This window comes from Vanessa cardui, chromosome 13 (genome assembly GCF_905220365.1).
Source record: "Vanessa cardui chromosome 13, ilVanCard2.1, whole genome shotgun sequence".
NCBI lineage: Eukaryota > Metazoa > Arthropoda > Insecta > Lepidoptera > Nymphalidae > Vanessa > Vanessa cardui.
In genome coordinates this window covers 14,534,534-14,558,449 of record NC_061135.1, presented here as the reverse complement: position 1 = coordinate 14,558,449, position 23,916 = coordinate 14,534,534, and the positions used below count along the sequence as shown (strand labels likewise).

The window sequence follows — 23,916 nt, the reverse complement described above, 5'->3', positions numbered from 1 at the left end:
GCATTGTTTGACTACGCGACGATTTTTGTTTTTATAAAATATATATGAGACTTAATAGTTGTCATTCTAGAAAATGAGTAGCCTTGATAAAACGGACAGACAGACAAACAGATCAAAAATACTGCGTTCAGAAATGAAACAGTAGGAGTTTTAGGTACCATGTTCTCTCCGCAAGTGGTTCCGGGCGCGGCGGGCCGCAGCATCGTCTTGCACGTGTTGTTGACGAGACACCACAGATGCTCGCAGAGCTCCGTCGGCTTGGCGCACACCACCGCCTCCTCGCCGAACTGTAGGTGACATTGCGACGCCGCGTCGAACGTCACTCCTGACATTCATTATGTATTTGAGTTAAATTATACGCCGTTACTTACAAGCGTTTAAGCCGATAGTCAACACTCGTTCTTACCCGCAGGTACTTCAGGATACACGTAAGGCTCTTCTTGCGACGGTCTGTCACTAAGACACTCACCGAGGCCGGCGCTACATAAACGACAAAAGATTGTATTATTACAAAAAATAATTATTTATGTTACAAAACTGATTAAATATTTGAAGTACGTTTATTATATCAGTATCATGTAATAAGACATACGAGTATCGGAGTATGTATGTCGCGGGACGGCTTCGCTTAGGCGTCTCACTAACTTCAGCTCAAGCTAGTTGTACAACATCCGGTGTCGGAGCATAATTGCAGTACTAATCTACAGGTCTGCAGGGCTACTTTCAATTTTATCGCGTTTTAATTAACTTAAATATATAGCTACCGATAAGTATTTCAAATAAACCTCGGGATGTATCTTTGCAACTCCATTATTTTTCTTTACCGCAATGGCGAATGAGATTAGAACATCAAGTAAACCGCAGCCGGTGCTGGATTAGTTCTCCATAAACCGAACCCGCGAAGTCATTATAAAAAGCTGACCGCATTGGATACTTATAACGATGTATCAAAATATATTGAAGATTGAATTTCGGGGCCGCACTCTGACAAAACCACCTGTTAAGTTTCTAGTCCCTAAATGCAGTAGTAATTTTAAGTCTTGGGCAAAAACACGATGAACAAAAGAGATATATTACCTATGCATTCTACTTACATAAATCCCATTAATACCCTTTATTACGATTGCATAGTTTAATACTTATAAAGCGTAATACGTTGTGTTGTGTGCTTGTGTGATGAGAAACAGTTGCATAATGCGAAACGCGGCGGCACACGGTACTAGACGCGCATACAGTGTAACAATTTCGTTCCCTTAAACGATGTTCGTTTAATAAAGATTGTCTACATGTTTGCATTGTGCTGTCAGTTCCCTTCGCGGTGCTCAGTAAAAGAACAAAATGATAATAAGTAATTTTCGAATACGTAATTGGGCTGACTCGATCGCGTCGGATCCGACGAAAAGTTCCAACCGAAATTCATTGAAAATATCTGTATGAAAGCTAATTGTGGCACCTACCTAACAATTTTGGTAAATTTCACCAAGTTAGATTTTATATCTAAAATGGGTTCACGTCTTATGTTTCTTAACGACTACTATAAGTGCTGTGCTGTGCTGTATATTATTGTGATAATATACTAATTTTATAAATAATAATGGAGATAGTCGTATAATAATTAAAATAACTAGTTGCATTGTTAAGCATCAGTATATAATTAGGAGCGTTATTGTTTTTGTGTTCACGTGTTACACTAACAACATTAAGAAACCGAGAACTTACTCTAAAAAGTTAGTAACATCCCTCTTGCTGCAGCGCGACCAGGCGACCTGCACGGTGTCCGCTTCGAAGATTGGCGTCATGATGTGTAACGTCGAGCCTTCGCGTCGGTGGCAGCCAATTTTTTCTGTATCGTGGTACAAGCCGAAGCTACAAACAAAATAATTCCATTAATATAAAAGTATTTCCATCTAGAGTTATGATGAGAAATTCACAACGGCTCTATCTACGGCCCCAAGTGATGAGCAATTATCGTTATTTGTTTTGCAATTTGTTGAGGAAGTCACATTTTCAGTTTACACGAGACAGGAAAGTAGAGCAAGTGTTGTTGCGCGCTCTTATCTCACTGATAACGCCAACCGGAGGCAGAGATTTGAGACATTTCTATAACACGATAGCAACTGTACACTACATGTACAACTATTACTATTTGTAAAAATCTAAAGTAACTTTTAATAATCGTAATAGTTTAATTTAAAACAAAACATAAATGAATGTTGGTTCTACTTCTTACGGACTAATATGAAGGTCGTCTAAAGGTCAATGTTTCTCCTCTGAACACACTACCTGTCACGTTGAAACTGCGTCAGTATTTATTGTCTCAAGTCAGTTCGCTCTCGCCTGTAATCCGATAACTAGAGTAGAGGTCCAGTGGCCTCTGCTATAATAAGCCAGTCAATGAATCAAAACGATGATTAAGACTGATTTTATTACCGTTGACTCAAAAGTTCACAACACTATAGCGAACTGACTATTGATTGCGATATCAAATGGAAATAAGATGATAAGTTTTGATTACGCAACCACTCAAAACAGAAGAAGGTCAAACACTTGGGCTTTGTTTTATTTGTTTCGGTTCCACAATGTCTGCGCCCGTTGTGAAAATAATATCATAAACATTGTCTTTATAATTCTTTCTTCAACGTATGAATACAAAATGAGATGCTGTAACAGCACAAGGGAAATAACGTCGCTTCGTTGTAGTCGTTTGTAGCGCGTGCCGCGTGCCGCCTGCCGAGTGCCGCGGGACTCTGTTTCAGAGGGTTTAAAGATCAGAACTAGACCTGAAAGCATTCGTTTCCATTTAACCAATAAAGGCAAACGCAGTGTTCTATCATTTTTGATTCCACATGAGTTCTACCCACATCTCGCATGAACTATATTTCATATTTCATTCAAGTGTATTTTATGGTAGTTAAAAAGTCAGCTAATTAAGATTATTTCACTTCTTATAAAGTCATTCATTATTCTTCATTGCGATAAGAAATTGAAAAAAATATAATGAGCATGTGTGGGCCGATAGTGGAGCGGCGTCAATGCACCGAGTGCATTGTACCCGACGAATGATGCGCTCATATGTCTACGAGCGAAAGAAGGTCATTGGCTGTGCCGTGTTTGCGCTTACATAACATGTTTGTGGAGATTGTGAGCCTCTAATGCGAACTGTAACAAGTAATAACGCCGGCTGTGTACAAATAAACGTAAGCCCGTTTTACCTATCTTATGTTATGTCATATTTATGTGAAACTTAACATTTAAGTAGTTTTAGATTTATAGTCGCTGAACAATAAGTAATATATCGTGCAACATATGATTTCGACGATCGGTGCAATGGTCGTCGCAACCGGCGGCGCCTGCGCACACGTCGCGACTCGACTCCCGCTCGTGGCACAGCCCGCTCAAGCCGTAATACACGTAACGTCGTACTGTACTTCTAAAAATCTGACTTATCGGATTAAAGTTTGATATGGTTGGAGATATATACATTTGTAAAGGCAGTTTACAGAGATTTACAACGTAAACAAACCGTCATGTTTTAAAAAGGTCAATGTGGTCAACAATGTGTAACTTATTACACAGTTGGTAATAACGAAATGATATGAATATTTATTAGTGGGCATCCACCATATCTAAAGCAATCGCTAGGTATTGAAAGATACGACAAAGCAAACACTGCCGAGTTTTCACAAGACTCTTTCTTGGAAAGCGGCGTCCTTGCGGTTTTCTCGGTCTAGAAACATGACTCAGCCTCCTCTAGCGAAGCGCTCAGCAACCGCCGCCGACAACATTATTAATAAAACATTATTTGCGAGGTTTCTCACACAAATGAAACGTTACATGTGTTGCTGTTTTGTAAATACCAACTAAAACTTCATTCGTTTCGAGTGTGTGCTACGTTCAGTCTTTACAATACGAGTAAATGAAAGTAAGAGGTAGTCGAGATTGTCGCGGACTGCGCTTCTGTTGTAATATTTTAATGATGCGTTTTACGAGTAACGAGAGCCGCGACGTAATGGTGACCTCACCGTTATAGTGTAGGTGAGGTCCGCGTTACCTCCCATAGTCGGCTCGCAGCGTCGGCACGTCTGTTTTATTATTATTCTTCTTCATTAAAAATATTTCTAATTTATAGCATTTTACACTCATTTGTGTACTACAAAAACTCGTGCAGTATTTGAGGTTATTAATGGTCACGAAATAATGTTGAGCAATCTGATGCAATAAACAGACGTGTGCTATCGAGCGCTATTACCAAACCGAGATTAAATCTCGGCCCCCTTAAATGTTAAAGTAGATAATAAAAGATTTATGCCCCGTTAGAGCATGGCGCAAGTTCTAGGGAGTTAAGGTTTAACTAATGCGCTTTTAGCTCATGGCCAGCGCCGCAGTGGCGTTAGCTTCATCAGTTTGTGTGATTACTTCGAGCTATTTCATTTCGTTAAAAGATAAAGTATTTACAACAAAGTTTTAACAATCGATTTTTAGTGACGCTTGCTGTGTTACATTGAATATACTTACAAGTTTTATAAGCAATAATTCATTTTACGTATAGAGTTAACTTGTTGATAGGCTTAACTTTGTGTAAGTCTATCTCGGCCGACCGTTGATCACATCTTCCAACGTCAAATACTTAGTGTAAAGGAAAGTATTTTGTTTATATGTATTGACGAAAATGAAAGTAAAATGGGAAGCACAAATTGCTAAAGCCAGTGAGGTAGTTAGTAAAATATGATACTATTTAGACAACGGTAAAATAGCTGTTTTAAAAAAGCTGTGAACAATTTAATACTATGCAAGTAAAACCCAAGCACGTCCAAAACTATAATTTTCTTTTAAACACAAATACTGGTTGATGGTTGGTTAATTACTTAATTAGCGTGTATGGGATAATGCCGCTAGTGCAGTAATACGTGTGACGGCGGCGGCGGGACTCACTTGTGTCCGAGCTCGTGCGTGATGGTGTGCGCCAGCATGATGCCGTTGTCCTCGTTGACGGAGCAGCTGCGGTCCGGCTTGCACATGCCGGCCACGTGCGCCACGCCCAGCGTGCTGCAACGTTGCGTGCATTGCATATAACAACATTCATTAACATCTACATATGTAAAAAAATTGTGAGCTACATAACAGAGATCTTCCTTAAATTCTAAGTCCTTCTTAACTGTTATGACATACTTTTATTGTAAAGAATTTTATTTATTACTCAAAAATAAATGCATACAAAATTACCTACGAAATATATTTTTAACCCTAAACGGTTTTACTTGTTTTTCATATTTTTTGTTTTTTTTTTTATTGCTATTGCGAGTTGTAATTGGTTTATGTTCATTTTAATCGGAAACTTGATCAATTTATGTTAAAGAGTGTTATTGCAATTTTATGTTTTCCAAATAATTAAAATATATAAATAAATAATCCAATCCTCCTCTCGGTCGAGGCCTCGAGGGGGTCGCTCTTAAAGGTGCGATCCCAAGACAACAGATTAAAATCACGCAAATAATAAATAATTGACTATTTCTCTAAGTTAACATTATGTAGCGACATCTAGTTTTTGAATACTTTTAGAATACGTGAGATGGTCGATGAAAGCCGAAGCCCGCCAGTGTCGTTTATTACAGGATAACAGGTGTAGCGAAATGTGATGGCGTGCTAATTGTGGTAGTGGGAGCTTCGTAGTGGCCACGAGCAGCGCGGCCGCGAGGCGTCTCCATAATAAAATTAATGTTCTTAGGACTGACACACAATTTCTCTTTGACTTCGATAGAAATAAAATATCGCGATGTCAAGATGTACACGAACAGACCCGAAGTAAGGCGACGTCAACGTCACAATCTTTGAATCGATTCTTTGCTTAATGGCTTTCGTTGCAATCTTTAAACTAGTTCGCGATAAGTGGCCAACAACTAGATATGTCGCTATCCTTCAGACGAACCTCCTGTCGCCGGCGTGGACACTCTCCATTGCTAGTGTGTAATACTCTTAATGTAATGCGTAACATAATGTTTATTTAATCTTTCGTAAAAATATTAAATGCTTATATTAGATAACGAACCGGCCCGGCGTAAGTGAAATTTGCGCGTTTGTAACGTAAGTAATGAAACTTTCGACTGCGAGAAATTGGCGATCCTTGGACCAAGCAAATTTGTTGTTATTGCTTTGTAGCTAATTAATTTCAAAACGTATAGTTATGTGTACGAGTTCTAAGGCAGTTAGAGCGAGCGGGCGGCGAAGACGCAGCCGGGAATAGGCGTCTAAAAATATAAGTGTGCTGACTCACGCGGAAGCCGACGAAAAGCTCTATAAATTCCTTTTAATAAATTTAGTATTTCAGTTCTGAAAACGTACAAGAGCCGACGGTGGCTTGCCTTCGTTTACATATTAGGAGAGAATTTTTCATCATACTTAGTAGTAACTGTTTGACGTACCGAGATATGTGTTTACGTGCCCGGTAACCCGTGAGGGGTGGCAAGAGGAAGTAATAATTCAATAACATATTCAGATAAAGCACAGCTGCATCTGGAGTTTTACTCTCAACATTTAAGGACGTCAAAGTGTATGTCGTTAAATCGTAGACGCGCGTTGATGTCTATTACATTGAACAGGTGTGATTTAAAAGCAGTGTCGTTTAAAATAATTTATAAAAAGATTTACAAGACATGTCAATAACGATTATTTATGGAGTTCACCTTCAATTTAGACGCCTGTTATTCGCCAATGCCATATAGTAGCAATCAAACTCAATTTTCGAGATGTAATCATAATAATTACATTTTAATGATATTATATTCTGACTCGAGTTCACGTCTCGTCTGATCTCGCACTCATTAGCTCTCGGTAGAGTCAATAAAACACAGAGGCGGCCCGTTGTGAGAGAATTATTTTGAAGGCGGCGAAACGTGAGCGAGGTGTGTGCGGTGGCTTTGGTGCTAACTTGAAATGAAGCGCGAACGCGACGCGGCGTCGTGTTGGGAGCAGCGCAGTCCATACCCCATAGTCCGCCGCACAATTAGAGGCACTGCGTACTTTGTATTCCACATATCCGAATATCATATAATATTTTAGAAACAGTATGTCAGTCAGGCATCCTGCGATGTCATCCATTTAGGTCATACATTTGTCCTCGTCCTTTATTGATTCATTTCATTTGCTACTATTACTATTTGTATTTTTTTTAATTTATTCTTCAATACCAAATTTAAGAAGCTTTAAAGTATAAATAAATCTTTTTAATAATTAATTGGGCCGTAGGTATTATACAGCAAAAGACGAATTCGTTTAGAATTCAGAGCAAAATCACCGTGGTGTGATCTTGCTAAAATAAATATTTAGAAACTCGGGGAGATGTTGTATTTTGAATTTTAATTCTCGGTCGACAGCTTTCAAGTTCAAATTAAATATTTTGAAGCGTTTTCTACGATACGTATCACTATACCACGATATTTAACGTTGAGTCACAGTTCTTTTTACTTTAGGCATGAACTTTGTATTTATCTATACATATAAGTTGGAGTGTGTTGTAGTTTTGTTTGTAATATTAAAATAGCCCTTTTTTACACAATGCATATGTATTTATACACATAAATTCAAAGCATTATTCTAAAGCTCCTATAGTATCTCCAGCTCAGAACTACCAACGCTTTACATTATTATATTCGAATTACGAATGACCAACATGATATCAGTTTGCATCACACTGTAGTCTTACGTTTACATTTTCCGAGGGCGCGTCGATGTATGTGAGACCTCTTCGAGAACGTAACACAGAGGTGAGATAAGTGGGCGAAACGACACGCAGACTGCGTGGCGTCGCCGCGCTCATACAATCCGCAACGCGACTCAACATTCTTGCTTATTTATAAAATGAGAAATATACAAGAACCTGAGTTAGCGGGTAATATTATTAAGTATGTTTAGCATTAACATTTGAATTTTTAAATAAAATGATGGCCATTTAATAGTTTTAGAGCACTGGCTTTTAGTTCTGGGCTAGTAGTCCCGTGAGCTACAAATATTGGTGTGTGGCACACTGCATGGTTCATTGGGATTCCGACGCCGCCCTGGGGCTCGGCACCGTTACGAAGTCTCATTGTCTTGTGATTGCCGCCTTCCGAGAACATTCGACTACTCGTTTGTACCGTTTCCCGAACGCTCTGGGCCTCCTTATTGCATTCATTACACACTGGTTTTTCGGTAGAGTGCGTGCCCCGCACCGAAACACTCGTGACTCTTTTTTGAGTTTAAATTTACTTTCCTTAGATGAACCTTTAAAAGAAAATTACAAGTAAATCAGCGCAGTAGAACTTATAAATTTAAGGAAATATTCGCCAAGTATTTAAAATGAATATAATTACAAAAGTCGGATGTGTCTGTTTCGCATCAAGCGCCGCCTTCCCGGTCGGGCGATGTTTGTGTGTGCTGTTTAGACTATATCGCGTTAACTGCATTGAGTCGGATTTTATATAGGTTATCTGTAGAAAACATTTACTATAAATAATTACTCGGCGGCGCTAATATTATCTTCTGTTGCTCATCCAGCTGAAGTGTTTGTACAGGCGCGTCGGGAGCGGTGGGCGGGCGGCGTTGTGCAACTTACCGAACGTTACCGAAAACGCTCGTAATTATGTAACGCCATGAGCGTATGGGCTTTTGTTAAAATTATGAATGCCCATTTCGTACATAGTCGATATCCTTGGCCTTAATGGCGGTACTTTGAAGTGACCGCTTACCGCGACCGGAGCTGTTAGCCATTTGCAAACATACGCAAAAAATAAATACTACATATTAATGGAGGCCTTGCGCACTTGAATGGATGAAACCGAGTGTGGAATTAATTAATAATTAAAGTAATTGTTACTATACTTAACATATTTTTGTGCAATCTTTTTTTATATTTATTGTAAGGTCATAACTGTCTAGATTCGGAAGTTTACTAAGAATTTGTAAAATTATAAACAAATCATATTTTAACGTTGAATTACAAAAATAATAATCAGATAAGTTGGAGTTTGTGTGCTTTAGAGCTCAACTGCGAGAAAAATGTTTGACTCGAACTAAACATTCAATGATCGAAGTATTTTATAATAATGTTATGCATTCGTGCTCTTGCGTCTTACGGCATAAGTTATAACCGTAATAAATGCCGTTTCGGCGACTCGTTTGACGTTTCGTATAAACATTATTTTTAAAGAATTTAAAATTTATTTTTTATTTTTATTAATATGTCAATTTTTTCAAAAAAATAGTTTAGTAGATCTTATCTATAATAATAAATACGCTACCGGATACAAGGATCAACTTTGCACATACATACATATAATCGTACGTATGTGTAATAATTCCAGCGTGTCTGTCGACACACTCGTAGGCTACGTATAGACACGCCGGTCCTTGCTTAGATGGCGTTCGCGCCGTTTGCCCTTTGAAGGAAATTGAAGATCTTTTATCGCTGAATACGGAAACGACATTCCTGGCTCGACACAACACATGCAGGACTTCGATCTTGGAACTAAAATACTCAAGACTTGATGTTTATTTATAGTTATCGTGCAAGTGGAGGTGCATATATTATTTTTTAAAGCAATACAGTAAAGTATTTGATTACGATATTGATGTTTTCAAATGAGAAGTCAGCGCGTCGACAGGTAGAGAGGCACCGCACGACCGGCGGGAGCCATGTTCCCGAGCGTTCTATTTCGCGTCCAGTTACTCATCGCCACTACTTACTCGCTAACAGACGCCCGTTTCTGCCATTGACCTTGTCTCGAGAGATTGCGAAAAAATTATTGCGAATATCAATTATGATAGCTATAGCTGTTTCCCAACGATTGGATGCCGAAATAAACTTACTTTGACGAGTGTAACACACGGCCTAGACTCGCCGACGATGAGAGCCTCCGACTTCAAGAGTGGGTTTTCAATGAAACCTACTGTTGTTAACAATGATTTCGATTAAGTGTTCATTTTGATATTAAAATAAAGTGAACGTCCACCCACCTATGGCATTCGTTGCGATAAATGCGTCCCACCTAACATCGTCGTAGTTTTAAAGTAATCACGCCGTGGGCCGGCCGGTGGACCCGCAACTGGCACACTACACATCCCGTTAATAGGATTAACTATTTAATTATCGTGTAGATTCATTCAGTGGGCGAGCCGTTTCATAATATATACCTTACCACTGAGATTGTCGCGAACGAAAATATTTATAATATTGTCACTCGCGATAAACTAACGAATACTGGTATGTTTATATATTAACAAATGTAATTGTATGATTGTGATAAGAATTACCTTATGTTTCGTTGGACATTTAATTAAGACAGCTTTATAGCAAACGTCTAAATTACTCGTTCTTACAATTGTATAAAAATAAACAAAAATACTTCATACCTACAAGGAGTGTCGTGCTGACTGCAGATATCTTGCCTGGTCACGAGGATGGCGACGTCGTGGTGGTGGGGGTCCTTGTCGTCGTTGGGGTTCAGGTGGTGTTGCCAGCGACAAAACGACGCAAGAGTGGAGTCGGCGTTCGTGGTGACGGCCAGCTCGGGCGCCGCGGCCGTTTCCTCGACGAGGATGATCTTCACTACCACCACTTTTATGTAATTCCCGATGGACGGGTCCATGTACAGGGACGACACCTACATAACGTTCATTGACTTTATAACCAAACATACCATACATATACTACACATATACATCATTCACTAGACGGTAATTCTGTTATACGGTGTGAATAGTTTGCGCAACATATTATTATATCATTAATATAGACACACCCATATCCAAGTGGGCACATACATTATTTATCATCGCATGTAGTTGTTAATAAATTGTGTTCGACACATGTTTTGTGTCAATGCTCACCATGTTCATAATAGTGAGCAGATAAGTTTCCAAGTTGCCTTGATTGTGGAAATCGGTCATAGACTTATCGGCGACGAGTAACACTTCAACGTGCCGAGGCTTGCTGACAGACCGCGTCGCGCGCCTCGACGCTTCGTAATAGCGCCTGTTTGCAGGCTTACTGTAAGCGCGATTATATTTCTGCAAAGATAATAAAGTAATACATTTCTATAGTATTAAACATCTCAGATTATATAGAATATGAATGATTGATGTAAGCACCTTATTGTATCTCGATTTATTTACTTCCTCATCTTCGTGAGGGCTTTTGAAATTCTTCGTCTTCCACTGGTAGGGAGGCTGCCTGGTGGCGCAGTTCTTCGATCTTCTCCGCCTTCGCCTCGTTCGGATACGCCGTGGTCGCTGCTCGAACCGCGGCGTGTGATGCGTTCTATTTTTAAAATGTGTCCTTTCTAATGAGTTACTGTTCTCTATTGATATGCTTTTGGATGACGTCGACGATGACGTCGGCAGAAGTCTCCTCTTGTCCATTCTTAATTTCCTCTGATTCCTTCTAAATGCGACAGGGTCGCGTCTCATGGCTTCCAATCTTTTTCTCCTTTCTTCTAAATAAAGGTATCGACGGTGATCCATGGCCTCTTTTTGACTCCTACTACCGTTTCGTTTGAGAGCATGTTCCGAACTATGTCTCTCGTTATTATTCCTACTCATATATGCCGCGCCATGTACTTCCCTTTTTCTTCTATGGAATGCTTGGACTTTATCAACAGCCGACCTTTTGAATACGACGTGCGGTCGGCCGGGAGAGCCGTCGGTGGGAATTTGATTTGAGGGTTCAATCCAATATTCGCCGTGCTCCGTCCGTAAAAGTCCAGCCTAGAGATGAAAAATAAAATGGATTACTTGTTACGATTAGGAATTAATTTATTTATTTTCCCAGTTAGCAGTCGCCTGCAATACATTACTCACGGCTCGTTCGGTCTCGGGCGGCTCGTGACTTATCGCTCGAGTCGAGTAATGTTTGTAAATGTAAAAATTTCTAAAGTAACACTAAATAGCGAATCGTCTGTTAAATGTCAAACCGGTTCGGACGGCAATGGGTCAACAAATCTCGCGGCTGTTTGCTGCTAGCGTTAGATAAATTGATTGATAAAGGGGCCGACGCAGTTTTGCGCAAAATTTAATAGAAACTATTCTGTCCGGATGATATCTCGTGCCGTCTCGATGATCGCGCATGATTGCTGAATGATTTATATTTGATAAGCGGAAACTACAAAACAAACTAAATTCCTTATGAAGATAATCAGCCGGCTGAACATAACACGAGAATAATGTATGCGTGCTGTCTATACACACTTGAATTTAGATTGATGATACCTAATATTGCCTATAGCCTATTCCAATCAAAATACGAATAAAGATAAACAAACTCTGAATTTAGGTAATTCATGCGCTTTGCTTATTACTTAGCTATATTGTGCACCGCGAAGAGTTATATCTGTATTTATAATATAACATTATTACCTCACTTAACTACTTAAGTAGGTATGCCGACTTTAATTTTACTTCCAAAACTACGATAACATGTTTTATAACGACAAAAATTAGAATTTGGAACTTATTATTGTATAGGTACATATACATATAGTTATGAACTCCTCAAAACGTTAAATATCTCAGCGCTGTTACGAATGCACAGTGTGGTCTGCGAGCGCGAGTCACGGACGTTGGCAGAACGATCGAGATAAATAATAAGCAGCTTCGTATTATATAAACGACAAGTCAAGAACGTTACTAATGCTAGGGTCGTTAATTACTCATAATTATATTATAAAATGAACGTGTCGAGTAACCAGTCTCGGGATTACTCGCAAGCGAGTAGTGTTCGCACAATCTACCGCTGCTGTCCGCGCAGTCACTAAGTTGAGCGACCGGCGCGGCCGAAGCCAGTAGTCTGTGTGTCGCCGGCCTTGTGGCGGGAAGGTCGCGAAACCTGCCCATTCTTTCTATTATTATCGACTATTTGATTTCGTTGTTCAGCAATTATATGAGAAAAATTTATAGATATCGTATTTGTATATTGATTGTTACGCTCATGACTTGCGAGTATTTCAGTTATATTTGTACGTGTTACTACGAACTGACTAAATGATTTACTATCACCTAAATCATGTATTTTGCGTCGAACTTTAATAATAATAGGGTTACTTCTACTTTTTCACTTCTTTATATACAAAAATGTTAAAAAAGAAACACTTTAGAAAACAAGCTTTATAATTGTTGTACTAACGCACATAAATATTTAATATATTAAATTGGCGGAACCTGGAACCCAAACAAGCCGACAGATGTAAAATAAAGGCGACTGGTCTTGACTACAATGTACACTATCTATTAAACGAAATAGGATTATGGCGAATTAATTGTTTGCGTTTAGGTAAGTGTTGATATTAAACAAAACCACTTGGGTGTCGCTGCCGGTCAAGTGGCGGTGAAGTGGATCAGTATTACGGATCACTTGTCTTGCTCTTTATTATTTTAAAATAGACTTTAATCTGAGAATGTTTACCTTACGTTTTAAAGTGTTTGCTTTTGGCTAACGTGTATTCGTAACTTGAAGTTATTTTTGCATTTAAATATTTACTATCATAGCAATGTGTGTTAACAAAACAATTTACGAGATGCACTCTGAGTCTGTGTGTCTGACACACTGTTAACTTTATTGCACGACTCGCAGTGTGTCACTGTTTCGGAATCACGCCGACTGCTGTTTTCCACATATTGCGGACGGACACACGGTATGCAGTAGTCCTGCTGTTTAGATTTCTTAAAGTACATTTTTGGGATGTCTTGCTACATTCTGGTTTTCGATTTTTAAACGGGCTACGGATATACTGATTGCTTTGCCTTCGCGTATTATGCCGTAACTAAGCGTTCGTTATCTCACCTTGGATCATACAAACTCGTTTCCGAACACCACACATTACCATAAAGAACGTAACAACAGCTACGCTTTATCGCCGATAGTTTCTTTCTCACGGAATTATTTAGCACCCCTTTATTGAAACACGCCCCTATCGCGAATGTCGAGAGACGAATTTGACAAACCAAAACAGTTTTGTGTGCAATCATTATATAATATGCAAGAGCCATTCAAACTAATTACAAGTTCAGCGCTGGGTCCGTGGGCGGGAGTTGTCTCATAAATCAATTAAGCGATCATAAGTTGCGAAACTTAGCGCTCTCTACGAATGGTGCTAAATCGAGTTTCACTCCACCATCTCCCAGAGTGACGCGTTGCAGTTAATCGAAAGTGTCTCCGGAGAAAAGTCGCCGGGCCGGCGATCTCCGCGGAACCGTGTAAGCGATGCAGCCAAACGAATAATTTTCTATTCGTTTCATATTTTTTGCAGAAAAATCACTTTCGCTGGACACAATGAGTGCCCGGTGTCACTTTCCCGATCGTCGCGTTGCGCAACACGCAATTAAGTGTTAGATGTGTCTGCGCTGCGGCTGTCGCGAGCGCGTCGGACCGCGACGCCGACCGAAGGCATTCAACGATTCACGTTCGCATAAAATCTTCTCAAAAATAACTTTTCATTTGAATATTTCTTTGTTACAGTTGAGCAAGCGAACCATCTGGCATAAATTACAAAATGTATAATATATTTTAATTTTTGGTTTTTAACTATGAGTTAACAGCCGCGCAGTAATAATATTTTACAATAAAAACTTATCAAGATTGCATTTAACGCACGACTGAAAGGTATCAAAAAAAGACGCCGATGGATATTACGAAAATTCTATTATACGAAGGTTGAGAAGTTAATGGCTTATATGAATAAATTAGGTATAATATTCATATTTATGTTAAACGTAATTATATGCTCACGTTCATATATTTTTGTTTTAATTTAATTTAGTTTTACGTCATCTATGTAATAATAGTCGCAGACATCCCATTTGATAAGTCTCAACTATATAAAATAAAATTTTATAATATTAGCATTATAAAACAACATTTTGCACATTTGAAAAAAAAACAGTTCCGCGATCAGATAACACATTACAACAATAATAAAATACTACTCATACGCATTCAGGAAATCATTTGAAACCTAAAAAAAGAATTTATGAGATAAATAATATGTAATATCTTACTTTATATTCTATTTAACCTCACATTTAATAACTATTAAGGCTCGGAGCACACGAGCTGTCTAGGTTTGAACTATATGCATCGAGTTCCATTTGTAAAATTAGTTGGGGAATTCATTAAAATATTTAATTAGATAGAAACGTAATTAACACGACTGATTATAAATAAAAGTAAGAATTCAAAGACGAAAAGACATGGTTTTATTTTGCTTGAAGAATTTAACCAGCGCGGACCGCACGCACGGAGGTACGAGCACCAGTGTAGGGCCGGTTTAGGATTGCCGGTATTTTTGTAGCAATTGGCGTCTTTAAAAGATTAATCGTTAGCATAAACATTATTCAGCACGGGGCTACGATTCATCGAACAGTACGTACAATAACGCCGTAATTTATAATACGCGACTTTCAATTAATAGATATTTTATAATTACTCGGTCACACTCGTCTTTCCAGACAAATATTACTGTACTGATTTCCTAATCTCTTTAATTTGAGTTTATTTCACCACGCCAAACGGCAAATATCGCAAAATGTTATTGTAGTTTATAAACAAAAACGAAGCTTACAGTAACTCAGTGGCGCGCGGATAAGACCTCGCCACTTTTAATCTCTTTACAGTTTGACTTAATTAAAATACTAGTATATTTGTTCCGTAGGATTTGACTTACTATTCCATCGCAGGCTGAAATGGCAATGTTGGACTTGGGTTGACCCCTCACAGAGCCGGTGTAGTGGCAGGAGGTGGCCGACTGCTGCGGCCGGTCGCGCGTGCGCCCGCGCGCGCTGTGCCTCTCTACCACCAAAGCCGGTGTTATGAATGTCACTGAAGGCCTGTAAAAAATACTTCATTAATAACATGTCGTTAAAACGTGGACACGTAACCTTAACTTACACGATAAATCGTATCGTATGAAGTCATTGAGTTATACTTCCAACTCGATACATGCCTCTACAGGTCGGTTGACAAACAGTCAATAGTTCGGCGACGATGCTGCGTCTCATCCTAAACAATTTGAAAATGTGTATGAAGTTTAAAAGATGCTTCAGATAAGAAACGAGGAAGTTTCGAGTTGAGGGCTCGCAACTTGCAAGTGTAAAATTCCAACGCGCGCTACACAATGGAAACATGTACCGTAAATACAGCGAGAGAATGCTATAGTGACAACACAATAAAGTGGTATTTATTATAAACCGTGAGCCCGCGGTACTGGTTCCAGGCTGCAGCTACACGCACGCCGAGCCTCCGCCGAAGCACGTAACCAGTATAAACGGGGAGCTGGCCGCGAGTCGCATTCTGCAGTAATTACACCATGTGATGCATTTAACGTCGAAAAACGATGTTATAAAATTCAATGGCTGGATCTAAGACGTAAAAATATTTTATTCGTCTATAAAACTATATTGGAGCGTTCGGTGCGTCGACGTTGTTGGAATCAATCGTTTTAACAGCACGAGCGTTCATATGATTACATTATGTAATATTTAGTGTATCATTTGAAGACACGTTTTGTAAGGCCTAAGTTAATTATATTATAAGCGATCGGATACCTACTAAAATCTTTTTATTTCATAAAACAGCAATTTTGCCACTTTTTTTTTAATTCAAATTTGTGTTTTTTATTGAGTAGGGTTTATCGTTTGAATAAAATCGTTTATACTTACAATCCGAATTAAACTCTGATCATAAAATATGTTAATTGTTGTTTAAAATTCGCAATTATTTGTTAATTGATTTTTAATTAGAAAGTTCATTATTGTAGCATTCTCCAACTGACGTTTCTTGCATTTAATATATTTGCTTAACCGCCGCAATATAACATTTTATTACTTAAATAAAAGCTCGTTTGATTAATTGCTATTTTAACGGTTATATTATTTCCCATATCTGGGATTTCCAATTCTTTAATTACTTGGTCGTAAGACAAGCGGAACTAATCCCAAAATGCCGATTTGGATTCCTTTTTGGAACTCTTCCGCCTGCTCATGTCGTTTGTTCTCACCTAACCTCTCCCCATTATTGTGATATCTATCATTGAAACAAAACTTATTGTAATAACGTTTTCTTCGACTGATTGGTACCTTTATAGAAGTAGTTTATAGTGGTAATTTTTTCGGACTAGGATCAGGCTCGGATGTTCGCGGAATGACCCAAAAAGTTTAATCACAATCGGATGTCTGGTTCGGGAGCGCATGGAGCGCAAACATACAAACATTCACCTTTATTTATATAGACAGATTATAGCGAACTATAACATTTTCACAAGAATTACAACTGCAGCGTGTTTCTTGCTCTTCTTAAATTTATTTACGTTTTAAATATTTAGCAGAGTTCATTTTGATCGTGGTAATAACGATTAATTTAATTCTTTAAATAATTTGCAGTTACGATTTCACGTAGGTATATGTATATTAAAATTATAAACTTGGTTGGAAAATCATAATTTTCTTAAGTGATTAATATAAAATATTCGCAATAACTAAAAAGCACCGATGTTTCACGCTCAATGTTAGCCGAGAGCAATAAATTGCACTTTTAAACGCATATCGGCTAAGGCATCTGGCCACGATGGCGACGACCATAAAAAGTAGATTTCGAGTTAACATGCGGTCAAGATTTATCGAGTGAGTATTGCCACGAACAGCTTTAGATATCGGACAGAAGACTCGGTATGCGACGATTTATTAACGGAGACAGAAAAGGTGAAGATAACATTACGACTTCATTTCCAGCGGACTCGCGCGAGTCGAGCGGCCGCGCCGTCCAGCCGTCCGATAGATGATAAAGTGCAAGCGGAAGCCTTTTTGCAAGCAAATAGCATTCGGCTTCACGTGAACACAGTTGACAGTTAATACAGTAGAATGCACATCGCATACTTAAAGTCTCGTAATTGCCTCCGAACAAACAGCCTTGGGGAACGTGAGCTGCCGATCGGCGAGCAAACAGTTTGAGTGGCGACGAACGCGCAGATAAGATCCATTACAGCAATTAGTAGACGCAAACATGGTCGGCCGAATACGAATACGCGTCTGTGACGTTTGCAGCGAGCAGATGTCACACAGACAGCACGCGCCTACCGACCGTCGTCGGTCAGCGACGCGTCGACGACAGCCACTCGTCACTGATGCTCTCGTCTGTTTGCGAACTAGTACTATTCGACTAAGACAATTCAATGATATAATAAATATTTATGGCAAGCGTCCAAATTTCCAGCGCTTCAAGATCATGTTCCGAGAACTCGACGCTTTGTTGTGGGGTAGTAAAAAGTTAAAAGAACATTATTTTTTATGGACGACAATATTAACTTTCAAGATTGTAAGCAAATTAAGAGTCGCATACGATCGTAGTGTTACTGATGTACGAGTATATACATATTCTATGGCGAACTACGTATATGTAAACTGAGATCACGTGGCCAGAGTTCAGCAGTGTATATTTTCTGTGCGCATCTCTTTCTAATCGGATCGTACACATTATTTTCTTCCAATATTGCTATATGGGAAAATAATGAGAGGAAGGAATACGTAGACGAAATACAATAGTCTTGCTTCGATACGTGATTACGGACCTCCACACTAAAGCAGATGCAAGTCCTGCGGGCGCTGTGGTCCCGGCGCCCTGTGGAGCGAAGCCTTTATTTTATTGGCTTTTTACGAGGCCTTCGCACTTGGACCTTGTCATGTAGTTGTATTGAAAGAAAGGCGATTCTGACAATCGTATTTCATTTTACAACACAGATATAATGGCAAATAAATTAGATTTGGAAATTGTTTTCACACCTTACAGTTGCGTCTGAGTTTCCCATTTTGCAGAGTTATTTCAATTTTAAACTGTAACACTATTATTAGTTTTCTATACAGAATAAAGTCTGGAATACACAATATCCTTTTACTTTGTGATAAGGCTGTGCAGAAGCGCTTGCAGGAGTAGGTAGCCCCCGCTCATGTGTTCATCTGTTACTAAGTACCTGGCATAGCTGTGTTCCGGTTTGAGTGAGTGGACCCGGTGCTTTGTATATTGTTACAAAAATAAAGTCTTAATATCTTTGTCACCAGGTGTGGTAGCGCATTGGTGACATCCCTCATATCATGGTCATTATTTCTGAGATCGCCTGAGGCCAGTGGTGTCCACGTGCTATCCATATATAAGAAGTCCATTCGCACGTCAGTATACATAGCGAGAGACCGTTAAAAATATTTTGTTCGTGAGAAATCTACTCTCTTTGTGAATCACAACTGTAACTCTAGTTATGTCTGACTAATTAAACAATAAACTAATAAACTGAATCACATAGTTTTACAATTCTCTTTATTGTGACTACGACAACAAAACGTATACAAAATTTAGTTTCATAAAAAATATTTAAAAATTCGACGAATCTGTAGAGAGATCTCTAAAGATGCGTAATTTGGATGCGTTGGAATTGATAGTTTGAATGTTCACGGAAACAAAACTCATCGCGCCACAGAATCTGTTGGAATGTTGTAGATTTATTACTGCTTTATTTTTTTAGTAAAGTACAAATTGACAAAGGAATTAAATACTGAGAAGTTATATGACTTATATCGAGCCTAGCTGCAGCCCGGCACAAATAACCTGTCTGGCGCAGGCGCGCTGTGCCCGACCAGTGTTACCAATGCGAAAATTTATTATCGATGGCGCCAATTTAACTACCATTAGCTTTACAACGATTAATGTTTTACGGAGTTCTCGAGCCGCATTCCTTTTTAAATGCGACCTGACAAAAAATCAATTTAATATTAATAGCTTGACGCCTTCGCTCTTCCAAGTATCCCTTATACCTTAAACGCAGCTATCGTATATTATTGCCGTTATAGCCTTTTTTTGGACGCAGTTGGTAAATCGAAGTTAATAACATGTATTTATACAGTTACGCTACACGCGTATATGGCTGTCGTGTCTTATACAAAGCACTCGTTGACGCGCCGCGCCGACGAATGCATAAACAATTTTAACATTGACCTTATAATATCACAAGTTGTATTCACGTTACAAAGGCGTACAAATTTGAGAAGTAAAAAATAATTTCACTTAACAATTATAATTCGTCGATTAAATAAAATGTAGGCTTTAAAAGCCCGAACGACCGTGATGGGCAATTGCACAATTTGCGGCACCCAGTCATTGTATTGCAATAATTGCCATATTAATATGTATGAATCGATCTCCAACGACGATCGTACGTCGGCTTTCAAATTATCAGTTTTTACAGCACTGCCATTAAAATGCATGAGCATTGTATCTGGGTTTCCTGAATACGAGTAGATGTCGAACGAGGTCGCGGGTACGGGCTGTACCTTCGAGTACAAAAACTCTTCTCGTGTACAAGTTAGTCATCCATCAATATTCCGCCTGGTCGCCGACGGCCGCGCCACCGTGAAGGTCCACCGCGCCTGTGTGCTATGTACAGCTGGGTTTTGCTATATTTTGTAGGTCATGCTGCCATGTAGGAATCGGCCGTCGCGGTTATGATATAGAAAGTGCGTAATCACCGCATTTTTGTATGAAATGCGTAAAAAAGTGCACGGGTAAGTTCTCGGTAAGTTCTCGGTAGCGCGATGCGTCGCCCGGCGCGGCGGTCACACGAGCGCGAGTGATAGCCGTCGTTCCGAGAACTGATTGCATGAAAACGCGACGCTTCCGCGGCGCCTCCGCTTTGATCCCCAGTGCACTGCAGTTACTCAATGATTTAGCCCTAATGTAAACTGTGCCAGCGTTATCTAAACTGGGTCTTCCGACGCGCTAATTCGTCTTTACGCTAAGAGGTTGACACAATTGCGTGTTATATGGGACGTAAGCAATGACACTAATTACAGTTTTATTATTTTATTGCCTGAGTATAATTTTTAGTACGCGTTTTAATTTAGCCTACAGCAGCTTTGTCGGTCACAGTAAAAGCTGCATCGTATGCATCAATGCGTGCTTTAACCGTTAGGGTCGGTTGCTCCTCCAAAACCTCTCAAAAGGAGAGGAGGCTCTAGCCCAGCGGTGGGGCATTTGCTGGTTAAATTGTTGGTTAAGATGCACAGCGTCATAAAAAGAAATAAAGTGCAGATTTGTTACTCAACGAAGTAATTCATAATTCGTATAATGTCACATCATCAAAGTGTGTCGCACGAACACTACGAAAAGATCAATGAGCCATTATGACGAGCTATTTTGCGTCGATCTAATATGTATTTATTCGTTATTGTATTCAGTGATCCAATTTTGCATCCGGGATTATATTGTCAGCTTCGAGAAACAATTACTGAGATCTCGCTTAAATAGAAAACGCAATAATACTCAAAGAAAATATGTTTTCAACGAGGCCGAGTACCAAATAAGGCGGGGTCAAGCGATTGACAGGATTGGAAATATTTCAATAAAGTGTGCGGCGAATAAATAAGTAGATTTTACCTCACGCCGGGAATCTCTCGTGACCTAAGAAGGGCCACGGAGCGGATAGAAAATCTAAAGAGAGCTCATATAAGGGCATGAAATCAGAGGAGTGAAGTGTTTATATTTTATTCAATGAAATATTTAAACGTGAATCGAGGTTGAGCTCGAGTCGTCGCAGTTTATTTTTCTCGTTATTGAGTTCCATATTTCTGATCGAATGTTTCCTTTCGTCTTTAATTTGAAAGTTCGTAATGATTTAAAACAGTACTTAGCAATATTGTGAATGTTTTCATTTATGTCTTATCCTTTATATTATTCGGCAATTCTTTTTTACGGTGATTAACGTCCGCAGCCGAGCGGAATGATATATCTGTTAATTAATCAAATTGTAGCCCGATACACGCGGCAGCGCCGCGGCCCAAGAGCGCACCGTCGACGCCGCCCGGCTCCGCGCGTGTTTCATATTCACTTACATCAGTATCATATTCTAGATCGTAGCTATTCGTTTGGGCGATACCCAGTTCAAATATTCTATATTAAGCTTATATTAAAGTCGCCGACTGTTTTCATCTAAGACCGAGTCGTATCGATTGTATCTTTTCATTGGTTGCATTATTCGCGACAAGAATGCTGCTCGGAACCAGATCGGGAATTCATTAAATCGAACTCAAGATAACAAGCTACAGCTTAAGCTATCAGTGAAATTGTGTAACTGCAGTTTTGTCATGTTGCCTGAAGAAGTTATAATGTGTACCTCTAGATACCAACGTCCAGTGCCGAGGTGGATCAGAGCGCCTCGACCGAGGATCGCGGGTTCGGTGCCTGTGCCAACTCCGCTGAGTTTCACAACTGGCCTTATAAATAATGTAATGACTAATAATGTTTGGATGTCCGGGGTATCAGCAGTCGTGTTTTAATTGTCTAAGGCAAACGATTGTTGTTAAGGATATTAGATACGACTAGAACGGTACGTGAATTGTACTCTTGTTTAATTAAGGCATGTATTCGTCTTATTTGAAGTATGTAATACACATTGCTATGTAATCGTAACTTAAATACTTGCTTAACCTCTCACTTCACTCGTTCTCACAGTCCTTGAATCTCCGATAGGTTAATCAATCATACTCGTACACTCGCCGTAACACAGCGCTGCGCCGCGGCGCCGGGCGCTCCGCCAGAAATAACTAATAATAATAACGATTCGTCGTCGTATTCGAATGTTATTGGAATATATTATATGTGTAACATCTACTACTTATTCAAAATTGTCAGTGATCCTTTGGCTTAATAGAACGATAGATCACCAGGTCACAAGTTCGAATTATACGTATCTTAATATATAAAAATCCAGTGTCACAATGTATGTTCCCAGTGAACTCTTCACCAACTCAACCGATATTGATGAAATTTGGCATTTATGTGTAATTTGGTCCAACTTAAGAGATAGGATAGTTTTCATTTCGATTAATGGCCTCAATGATTTATAAATAACAATAAACTGATTATCAAAGTTGATTGTTGTTATTAATTGTAAGTTACGAAATTTTTTAATTTGTGTTAAATTTTGTCTTTTAAATCCTTCCTTAATCACTCAGCCACAGCAACGCGTGGCCGGGTCTGCTAGTACATTATATATTATCTCTCATCATTATATATGATCTGGCCGATCCGAATCCGAATTTACAAATTCCTTAGAAAATGAACATTAGCTAAATCGTACCCGAGCACCGATCCTACTTAAGTTCGCAGAATATGAAAATACCGCTGAACGGCAAAGACTGCTTCGAATCGATTCGATTGCAATCGAAAAGTCAGCGTTCTGTTTGATGTCGGTCTTGCATGTCGAGTTGACGCGATTGAAGTCATTCTTAAAACACACAAAATTAGGAGAGAACTCCCGAGACACGATGGAATCATTTGACCAGCTTATTCCCAAGTGTAACTCGTACAAGTGCCTCGCAATTTAATCATAAAATAATTTTGTACACCATAATGTACTTTGAATCTCGTAGTTAAAAGCTAAAGTTTAGAAAAAAGTGCACCGAAATAGCTGGTACAATTTATTAGCACTGCTCCCGCGATCAGTGCGGTGTTCGGCGCGTGGCCAACCGCTTGTACGAAATTAATATATTCTTGTATCCAAAACAAATAGCGAAGGATGTGGTGCGCTCTGCATCCCGCGTCCATTTTGTTGTATAAACAAATTATTTAAAAGATTTAGGTTTCATCCGTAAGACGCCGTGAACATCGGTTTGCAGACTAGTTCATCGTTTCGCTTCACTACACACGACACACGGTCGAACTAGATTGATTTAAATGTGGGAAATCCTATCCTATACCAATACTAATCATATTCTGCTCTTGTGTGCAATTGATAAATAACAATATGATAGGTCATTGCACTGAATACCTATCCGCGTGGAACGCCTAACTGTATAAAAGTATTTAATAAGAATGATATAATAATCGCGCGCGCGTATATTTTATATGTTTGTCAT

The 23,916-nt window shown here is 39.1% G+C and overlaps 1 protein-coding gene across 2 annotated transcripts in view; it reads right to left on the bottom strand.

Annotated features, from left to right (window-relative positions):
• The window catches only part of LOC124534769 (A disintegrin and metalloproteinase with thrombospondin motifs 7), a 60,904-nt gene that overhangs the window by 3,606 nt on the left and 33,382 nt on the right, over positions 1 to 23,916 (bottom strand). For both annotated transcript variants that reach the window (XM_047110780.1, XM_047110781.1), the window contains exons 4-11: positions 15,687 to 15,849; positions 11,122 to 11,736; positions 10,861 to 11,040; positions 10,384 to 10,634; positions 4,933 to 5,046; positions 1,720 to 1,866; positions 407 to 480; positions 159 to 325 (exon numbers count right to left, since the gene is read on the bottom strand). In XM_047110780.1, the coding sequence (XP_046966736.1) occupies positions 159 to 325; positions 407 to 480; positions 1,720 to 1,866; positions 4,933 to 5,046; positions 10,384 to 10,634; positions 10,861 to 11,040; positions 11,122 to 11,736; positions 15,687 to 15,849 (1,711 nt within the window). The remainder of the gene's footprint in view (positions 1 to 158; positions 326 to 406; positions 481 to 1,719; positions 1,867 to 4,932; positions 5,047 to 10,383; positions 10,635 to 10,860; positions 11,041 to 11,121; positions 11,737 to 15,686; positions 15,850 to 23,916) is intronic.